Raw genomic sequence first — 10,254 nt, 5'->3', positions numbered from 1 at the left:
CGAAGGCCAGGAGTAGGGTGCAGTGGTACCTTTGTTCTGCGATTCAAGCTTAGGGTTCAAGTTGCGGTCCAACAAACTTGATATCATTCGAAAGCTTGCATATTGCCGAGTAGAAAGATGCAAACCGCGTTTCAATCGGATGTTTTGTTCGGGAGATATTCTTGACCGTATGCGCTCTTGTCCTAACCGCTAGCCTTAACCGAAGGCCAGGAGTGGGTTGCAGTGTTACCGTTGTGTTGCGATTCAAGCTTAGGGTTCAAGTCACCGTCCAACAAACTTGATATCATTCGAAAGCTTGCATAGTGCCGAGTAGAAAGATGCAAAATGCAAATACCCCCAGTAGTAAGTAAGTAACCCTGTCCTTCAACCTAACCATAATCCTAAGTTTGCTAACATGTAGAAATTCAGCTAACAATACAACGTAAATGTGTCAGCGAACGCATCTGCATAAGAGCCTGTTCTCGTATATAAGGGTGATGTCCCGTCTTTCTGTAATAGATAGTTAGGCCACAGCAAGTACATTTTATGGATGACATCCTCTGAAGACTGCAAAAATAATGAGATAAAAAAATGGATGAAAAAAAACAAGATGGCTAATGTTGCATAATGGACACCATAAACGTTGTAACAAGAATTGAAGTGGCAAAACAGCTGGGTAGCACAGACAACACATTTCACTGATTTCTGTATTCAAGAAGTAAACTAGTGTAAAATAGACACTAGTGTGGTAGACTGGTATCACTTACCAAGTTGGCGACTACACTCATGACTTCCATAGTGATGCCACTTTTCCAACTATCCAACTAGTTTCACTTCTACACCTACAGTCATGGTTACCTCGCTAGTGTCACTAATACAAGTGCAATTATTAGGCTACAACACAGCATATTTTCCGATTTTGGTACTAGTGGACCATCGCCAAAGAAGAAAAAAATTATTGTTTTTTTTAAGAAATCAGGCGAAAAATAACGAGCGCGCTGATTTCATCCATAAAATTTACTTGCTGTGGCCTTATATATGCCGGAAAAGAAATATCCGACAAACATCGCCTGTGATAAATTGCTTCTGAAGAAAAGAAGAACTACATGACAACTCAACATGGGGCGTTGCAACCGTCGTGACCTACCTTGACAGTCCAATAGATGTCGACAGGTGGCGTTGTCAATGTTTTATGACACTCCACCTTCCACTTTGTGATCTGTCGAGATGGGATCCGCACATGTTGACAGTACCAAAGGCTCGGGTTCAGTCCTTCAGAGGAAGTCTGCAGTTCCAGGGCCCTACGGTGTAGAATGACTTATTTGCCGAACAAGCAGAGAAAACGGACAACACTAACACTTTTGAAGGCCCCCTTTCCACTAGACGGCGCTCTCACTGCGACCTAAATAAGATATGTGTAACCTTTGGTTTTACACTGGGTACATCATACAAAACGTAAAAGTGTGACTGAGAAGACAAATTTTAGGTCGCAGAGAGAGCGCGGTGAGAGCGCCGTCCTAATACCCCTGTCACATTATCCACGATCTTCGGGCGTATCGATGGAAGATCGGCCATATTTAAGATCGACAGAGGGTTGCACGTATTTTTCACCTGAAAACCGTCCATGTCACATATAAGCCATACTGTGTACATTGTACAATTGTTGTGCAATAAATTATTATACCACATTAGGCGAAAATCGATCGGAAGACTAGGCCACGAGCTCTAAATGACATTTTCGTGAGTAAGACGTCTGGTGTTCTCACGATAATCTTGCGATTTTTGGTAATTGTGTAGTTTGCGGTTCCGAGCGTTGTATTTTGAGGCCGATAGCCCGGTTGCGCGTCGGTCGACGTTTTAGGTATCCGATGTCACGGTCACCTCTCGCTCGTTATTTTACGTTGCAACGTCGCTGTTTGAAAACCGACATCGCTTTTTTGAAACCCGACGTCGAAACCCGACGTCGAAGCTCTTTCGAAATCCGACGTCGGTTTTGAAAATACACGTCGCTTTCGAAAACTGACGTCGGTTCTCAAAAACCACATCGCTTTGAACACCGACGTCGGTTTTGAAAAACCACATCGCTTTGAAAACCGACGTCGATTCTAAAAAACAACATCGCTTTGAAAACCGACGTCGGTTTTGAAAAACTACATCGCTTTGAAAACCGACGTCGGTTTTGAAAAACTACATCGAGGATTAACTCCAGGGGGAGGGGCCTTTTACACCTTTCATTCACACCAACCAAACACAGATGTGTATTTGTTATCAAACCCACCATGGATCGACTAGTTAGGCATATTGCCTGCCCTTACGCCCCAAACAGAGATTCGGCTCCGAGCAGTTGGGAAAAATTTGAGACTTTATCATATGCCTCTTTCTTGTCCCGCCCTTGTTGGGGAGGGCGGACGAAAGACGTGGCACATAACAAGGCCGCAATTTTGCTCCCAAACCTCTGCAAGGAGCTTCCGACTGGTTTTGACGTCGGGCCTTCTTTTTTGTTTAAACTTCCTCTTTAAACACTTGGTTTGGCGACATAGCAAAATAAAATAAAAAAACAACGTTAAAACCAGTCCTTTTGCGTGGGGAGTACATATCACCGTGAACTAAGCTATATTTACCTTACACTCCTACAGGGCAAAAATTCTACATAGATGTGTATTACACTATGTGTATTATACTGTATCTCTCCAAGCAGAGGTTGCGCTTCGGCTGTTTTTCATGTGTTTTAGGCCTTTTTGTGGGGCTTTCAATTTTGTACAGGAGCCTTCATGTTCGCCGGCCAAACAGACATGAAGAAAACAATACACAATAGAAAGCCCAGCAAAGAGACCCAACTGAACACGTCAAAAACTGCCGAAAACACCTTTGCTTGGAGAGTACACTAACATGTCTAGACCTGTCAGTTGGCGGTGGTTGGAAGAACATTACTTACCTGTAATGTCTCTTATCACGCCAAGGAAATATTGCTTTCAGCAAGGAGGTTATATAACCTCCTTGCTTTCACTAATCTAAGAGAATCGTTGCTGACTCACTTTGTATCAACTTATCTGGCGGCATCAGGTTGCTGTACATGTGCGAGCTTTGTGTGTGTTGTCTGCTGTTTCTCTTAATTTGGGCAAACTATTGCTCAAATAAAGCAGAAAAGTATTAACCTGAAATAATCTCTTTGATATCTAAGCCTTCAATTTAAAAAAATATATATATATATATTTCATCTCTTTAATGTCATTAAATACATTGCCAGTAAGAGCTCATATAAACATAGAGCCATTTGCTTATGGGATCCCTTTCACCGCTGAGCTACAAATGTATATATACCTTACCCTCCTTCCGGGCCCCAAAATCTACATGTGAATCGCTACTTACAGCGCTACTATTTCTCCCCAATCAGAGGTTTTTGCGGTTTTTGACGTATTTCTGGGCCTTCTTGTTGGGTTTTACATTCTGTATAGTTGACTTCGTGTCCGCCAGCCAAACAGACATGAAGAAAACAATTCTAATTCTAATAAGTCTAATTCCAGATAGAACCCCTGAGAATGCAGGAAATGGCGTCTCAAATGGTCCATATTTCAAAATTTCTCCGAGCCTCCCGGCCCTCGGCTCTGAACAGGGTAAAATATGTTGCGGAAGCGTTGCCCTCAAAAACTTTACCACTCATACAGATTTCAGTGTCAAGCTTAGTTTCGGGCAAAAAGTACTCCTAGAATGCAGAAAATGAGGTTTCTCCCTTGCGAAGGCTTGCGCCTTTGGCACTTACGACGACATTGCGAAAATATGTTAGGGGCGTGAGTTTTCCGGCACAAAGAAACTTTTCTCTCTAAGAAAATGTTATATCTGATTTAGCTTCGTCTTACAGCAAAATCTGTCCTTCAAAAGGCAGTAAATGGCGTTTCAGACGGTCCAGATTTTAAAATTTCTCCGGACTTATATTACAACGTCTCGTGCCTTCCGAGCTCGAATCGAAATGGTAAAATATGTCGGGGGCTCTTGGGGTGGAGGCCAAAAGCTATAACCAAGGAGCTTTTATCAGGTAAAAGCTCCTTGCTATAACCATGTGTAATTAGATGAAAATGTCAAAATCAACCTAGCTTAGTCGGTCGGCAAAATTTGCCGAAAAATGCAGGAAATAGCATTTAAGAGGGTCTTGATTTTGAAATTTTCCCGGGGGAGCATACCCCCGGACCCCCCTAGGATGCATCGCGCCTCCGGCGCTCCATGTGCTGAAACAATAGTTCAATCCCTCCATGAGAAATTTGCTGCCGCCGTCTCTGTGGCGGGCCGGGAACTCTAGATCTGCCTGTCATGGACATTGTCCCTGTCATTCCTCCAGGTTCCGGGTACCTTTTGCTTCTCACAATGTCAATAGTCGGATATTTTCTCACAATGTCAATAGTCGGATATTTTCACCCATTTTCACCCCAACTACTCTAGCGCTGTATGGATAGGAATGCACGTCAGTGTTACGTAAGTGTTATGCGTTGTATTAAACTCCTTCTGAATTTACCGTTAAGCGTTACCGGGCCTCCTGAATTTACCGTTAAGCGTTACCGGGCCTCCTGAATTCACCGTTAATCGTTACCAAGATCCCCCCATGCAGACCCTCATCTAGGCGAATAGTTGCTGGCTCACTTTTTCTCAAATTACTTCTCAAGGAGCATCAGATCAGGTTGTTGTTGTGTGTGTGAGCTTGATATGTGAGTGTCTGTTGCTTCCTTACACTTTGGCAAACTATTGACCAAATAAAGCAGAGCTCTAGAGAAGCAAACAAGCTTTCTATTGATATGTAATACAATGAAATTGATGCAGAAACAACGGAAATATGATCAATCGAAGTTGATATTCCAAACTTTTTTGTGCCGAGTTGAGTACTTACTTAGTTTACATCTTGCTGATACTAAGAAAGATATGTATTCTGGAATTTCTGGAATGCTGAAAAACGACTTTTAGATTTAAGCGAAAGGAATCAAAACTAGAAAGGTAATTTTTGCAAGCAAATACAGAATGTTACCTTCACATGTTGTAGTCTAACACTGGCAACTGTTTTGTTCATTCTTATTTGAACACGTTTCTAAATGTAGTGACCCAAGCCCCTGTAGATCTGACATTTGCTACATTATGTAACCGGACACCACATGGTGTCTGCTACTTTACCGGTTACCATGGTGACAGCCGTCTGGTCCAGGTCGTTGACTTTATTTGTGCGGAGAAGAAGAAACAAAGCAAAAACAGATATGTTCCCTTCTGTGAAGGTAACATAATAATGGCGACGGCAACACAGTCGATATCACCGATCTGGAAATAATTCTATCAGATACTAGTCTTCATCACACAAATAGCACTTCATATTTTGCCAACTTTTAGCCTATTACTTTTGCTTGACTAAATCGACCCACCGAACATCCAGGTGTGGGATTCTGTGAGGCTAATGAAACCTGGGACAACGAGATAGTGACACCAAGGAGATTAAAAAAGGAACCTGCAATACAGTCTATAGGTGCAGAGGCGGCGGCACCAATTTTTAGTTGGGGCGGAAATGTTGTATAATCAAACCCCCTACTAGGAGGGCCCGGAGGCAAGCACGTGTCTAATCTAGACCCTCTGAAAGACTATTTCCTGTATTTTGATTGACAAGTTTTGTTGGTACACTAAGCTAAGGTTAGTGGCATTTCTATTAAAGATACACAAAATACACATGGTTTTAGCTTAATATATATAATACTAGGGTAACGCCCCAAAAATACAAACTAGGACGATGGTTCATTGTGCAATAGTTGTATCAGTGACAATGTAGGGAAATGTATAGACAACAAAATGTACAGTCTAATATATACGTTATATCACAACAATTCCAGTTACTACAATACTATGAACTACACTGAGTGCAATCTGCGGGAATAAAGGGAACTATAACATACATCAGATTGAGAACTTCTATGCTATTATCGACATAATATTTGTCAAACGTTATTTATGAATGGTACCGTTTCTTTGTTGCATGGCGTGATAATTGTATTGACCTAGGTGGATAGATATGGAGTCATGACATGATAAAAGTATATTGAAGGTGTCATCACATGTGTGTGGTAGACATACATTGGACTTACATGTGATTGATCGCATTAACATCTGTCTCTCTTCATTGTATGTAGGTCATAATGAAATGATAATCATCTTCAATGCTAGTGTCATCTTGACATGAAGGACATAGTCTCTGATCTGTTGGTATATTATGTTGACGACCTTTATCGATTTCGAGGCAGTGTGCACTTATTCTCAGTTTGGTAATGCTGTTCACAAAATATTTGTTTTGAATAGATGTGTATGAACAGCTATGTATGCTAATGTTTAACAATTTGGTTTACGTGATCACGAAAAATCGTATGTCTTTGGAATTGGTTTGACGATCCCTTTTGGATATTGATGTTTCGGTGTTCAATTTGATCTTTGACCTTCCGCTTTCGTTACGATTGTACCTTTGGCAAATAAAAGTATTCCTGCGGTGTGCACGCACTCGCCCCCATCCTAACACATGTGTTGGTGTTTTCATTGTGTGTGTGAAGAGTATGAACGCATCAACAGGCACCACACACACAAAGCTCGCACATGTACAGCAACCTGATTCCGCCAGATAAGTTGATACAAAGTGAGTCAGCAACGATTCTCTTACTCTTAGATTAGTGAAAGCAATATTTCCTTGGCGTGATAAGAGACATTACAGGTAAGTAATGTTCTTCCAACCACCGCCAACTGACAGGTCTAGACATGTTAGTGTACTCTCCAAGCAATGGTGTTTTCGGCAGTTTTTGACGTGTTCAGTTGGGTCTCTTTGCTGGGCTTTCTATTGTGTATTGTTTTCTTCATGTCTGTTTGGCCGGCGAACATGAAGGCTCCTGTACAAAATTGAAAGCCCCACAAAAAGGCCTAAAACACATGAAAAACAGCCGAAGCGCAACCTCTGCTTGGAGAGATACAGTATAATACACATAGTGTAATACACATCTATGTAGAATTTTTGCCCTGTAGGAGTGTAAGGTAAATATAGCTTAGTTCACGGTGATATGTACTCCCCACGCAAAAGGACTGGTTTTAACGTTGTTTTTTTATTTTATTTTGCTATGTCGCCAAACCAAGTGTTTAAAGAGGAAGTTTAAACAAAAAAGAAGGCCCGACGTCAAAACCAGTCGGAAGCTCCTTGCAGAGGTTTGGGAGCAAAATTGCGGCCTTGTTATGTGCCACGTCTTTCGTCCGCCCTCCCCAACAAGGGCGGGACAAGAAAGAGGCATATGATAAAGTCTCAAATTTTTCCCAACTGCTCGGAGCCGAATCTCTGTTTGGGGCGTAAGGGCAGGCAATATGCCTAACTAGTCGATCCATGGTGGGTTTGATAACAAATACACATCTGTGTTTGGTTGGTGTGAATGAAAGGTGTAAAAGGCCCCTCCCCCTGGAGTTAATCCTCGATGTAGTTTTTCAAAACCGACGTCGGTTTTCAAAGCGATGTAGTTTTTCAAAACCGACGTCGGTTTTCAAAGCGATGTTGTTTTTTAGAATCGACGTCGGTTTTCAAAGCGATGTGGTTTTTCAAAACCGACGTCGGTGTTCAAAGCGATGTGGTTTTTGAGAACCGACGTCAGTTTTCGAAAGCGACGTGTATTTTCAAAACCGACGTCGGATTTCGAAAGAGCTTCGACGTCGGGTTTCGACGTCGGGTTTCAAAAAAGCGATGTCGGTTTTCAAACAGCGACGTTGCAACGTAAAATAACGAGCGAGAGGTGACCGTGACATCGGATACCTAAAACGTCGACCGACGCGCAACCGGGCTATCGGCCTCAAAATACAACGCTCGGAACCGCAAACTACACAATTACCCGATTTTTAGGGATCGCCGGTGATTTTCAGGGGTCGTACGATGGTCGCGGTGCAGCGAAACATGTTCTTAACATAAGCGACAAGTCGCAGGAGATCTCTGAGATCGCAGAGCTCGTTACCTAGTCGCAGATCGTGCGTGCAAATCGTGCGTACCTCGCAAGGGTATCGGTCAACAGTCTTGCATCAATCCAATTGAAGACCGATAGGCAAGCACAGACATAGTTATTAATCATCGAGCGCAAATCGGATGAAGAACGCCCGTCAGTCGGGAGACGTTCGGGCGACGTTCGCCCGACTTCCGTTTGATTGCAAAAATTGAATTTCTGGGAATGTGAGGGTAATTCTAACATTGTGGCCCCTGTGGTAGTATGTAGGCTGGCTTTGTGACACACTTTCCTTTCTTGTGTCATTTCTATTATGCCCGCGCATTCCATTCATTGGTTAAAAAGATTCCGACAACAAAATAAGCAACATTTATTGATCTCTTGCCTTTTTGAGGAACTTTTTGTGTTACGTTGTCCGCGTGCAAGAGGTCATGGGAGGTTCATTATCATAGATTTATTCACCGTCGATCGCACGAGCCGCTCTTATATGTGAGGGGGGCAGTTTTTGGGAGAAAAATACGCAAGACCGTCTAAAGATCTTAAAATCAGCCGACCTTCCTGCGATCGCGAAGTACGTCCGAAGATCGTATATAATGTGAGGGGGGTATTATTACATGTTTAAGCGAGGCTCGGGCGATTGCCGCAGAACCGTCGTCAGTAGTATAGTAGCGACAGGATCACTATTATTATTCTGGCGGAGCAAGGTGGAGCAGGTCAAAGGTCATCGCCTGCCGATATTATCTATTCAGGCGCAGGTCAGAGGTCAGATATAATTTATTCAAGCGCTGGTCATGGGTCAGAGGTCACATAACTATTCAGGTGGCGCAGGTCAGGGGTCAGATATGATTTATTCAGGCGGCGCAGGTCAGGGGTCAGATATCATATATTCAGGCGGAGCAAGGTAACTATGACAACCCAACCCCACCCCAAATGAACCTCCCCCTCCCCAATCGTGAATGACATGTCCTTATTTGGCCTGGTTGTAAGTCTCTATCGTATAAAATAAAGATGACAATGACCGTTTGATTTTTTACCGTTCTTTTATTCTGTACTTTCAAAAGTCAGCATCCAACGTGAACTTCTGTTGTTCAGAGGAGGACATCACCCCCATCTTCTGATACTCTCCCACCTTCTTCTCAAAGAAGTTGGTCTTTCCCTCCAGAGAAATGTTCTCCATGAAGTCAAAGGGGTTCTCGCTGTTGTAAAGCTTACTGCACATGAGTTCTCCCAGCAGCCTATCTGCGACAAACTCAATGTACTGTTTCATCAGGTCTTGATTCATCCCAATCAGCTTCACAGGAAGAGCTTCCGTCAGGAACTCTTGCTCAATCTTAACAGCATCGTCGATAATCTGGTGAATGCGCTCCTCACTAGGCTTATTGACCAGGTAGCTGACCATAAGACAGGCAAAGTCGGTGTGCAGACCTTCGTCTCTACTGATCAGCTCATTAGAGAAAGTCAGCCCTGGCATAAGTCCTCTTTTCCTCAACCAGAAAATTGCTGCGAAGGCCCCGGAGAAAAATATCCCTTCCACAGCAGCAAACGCAACTACACGATCGCCAAAAGTAGTTTTCTCGTCTCCACTCCATCTAAGGGCCCAGTCAGCCTTCTTCTTTACACAAGGTATGGTCTCAATGGCACTGAACAGATGCTCTCTTTCATGCGGATCCTTCACGTAGGTGTCGATTAAGAGACTGTACATTTCAGAATGGATGTTCTCAATGGCGATCTGGAAGCCATAGAAGCACCTTACCTCAGTCACCTGCACCTCTTTGGTGAATCTCTCAACCAGATTTTCATTAACGATACCGTCACTAGCTGCAAAGAATGCCAGGACGTGTTTGATGAAGTGTTTTTCGTTGTCATTCAGACTCTCCCAATGCTCCAAATCCTTAGACAGGTCAACTTCCTCCGTTGTCCAGAATGATGCTACGGCCTTCTTGTACATGTGCCAGATGTCGTGGTACTGGATGGGAAAAATGACGAAGCGTCTGGAGTTTTCACGCAGTAGGCGCTCACACTGCTTCTCTCGGTCTACAGAGACCTTCAGTACGGATTGGTTAGGCTTCGGTGGCTGCGCTGGAAGCATCTTGCGGCGGTTCTGTTAGCAAAAAAAAGGAAGACCTTTTATCTTGTCTGTCACCATGTATTTGCATATTTACATTTGCTTCAGACGAGTCGGTACTCTGATTGGTCCAGATATACAGAGTTTAGGGGGGGGGGTACGTAATTTCTTAGCTCAAGTCGGGGTGAAACAAGGTCAGCCTGGAGGGGTCGCATAATCCGGGCGGCTTCATCG

At 43.3% G+C, this 10,254-nt stretch overlaps 1 protein-coding gene across 1 annotated transcript; it reads right to left on the bottom strand.

Annotated features, from left to right (window-relative positions):
* Window positions 1–8,921: 8,921 nt before the first annotated feature.
* LOC118410080 (ribonucleoside-diphosphate reductase small chain-like) lies at window positions 8,922–10,155 on the bottom strand. Its single transcript, XM_035811562.1, has one exon. It carries the CDS (start codon window positions 10,042–10,044, stop codon window positions 9,010–9,012), a length of 1,035 nt encoding a protein of 344 aa, XP_035667455.1. The 5' UTR covers window positions 10,045–10,155; the 3' UTR covers window positions 8,922–9,009.
* Window positions 10,156–10,254: the final 99 nt, after the last annotated feature.

This window comes from Branchiostoma floridae, chromosome 2 (genome assembly GCF_000003815.2).
Source record: "Branchiostoma floridae strain S238N-H82 chromosome 2, Bfl_VNyyK, whole genome shotgun sequence".
NCBI classification, from domain to species: domain Eukaryota; kingdom Metazoa; phylum Chordata; class Leptocardii; order Amphioxiformes; family Branchiostomatidae; genus Branchiostoma; species Branchiostoma floridae.
Note: the sequence above shows the minus strand (reverse complement) of the source record. Positions and strands in the feature narration are given on the sequence as shown.

What these genes read in the sequence shown, in the direction of transcription:
- LOC118410080 (XM_035811562.1), bottom strand. Translation starts at nt 10,044, where the DNA reads ATGCTTCCAGCGCAGCCACCGAAGCCTAACCAATCCGTACTGAAGGTC.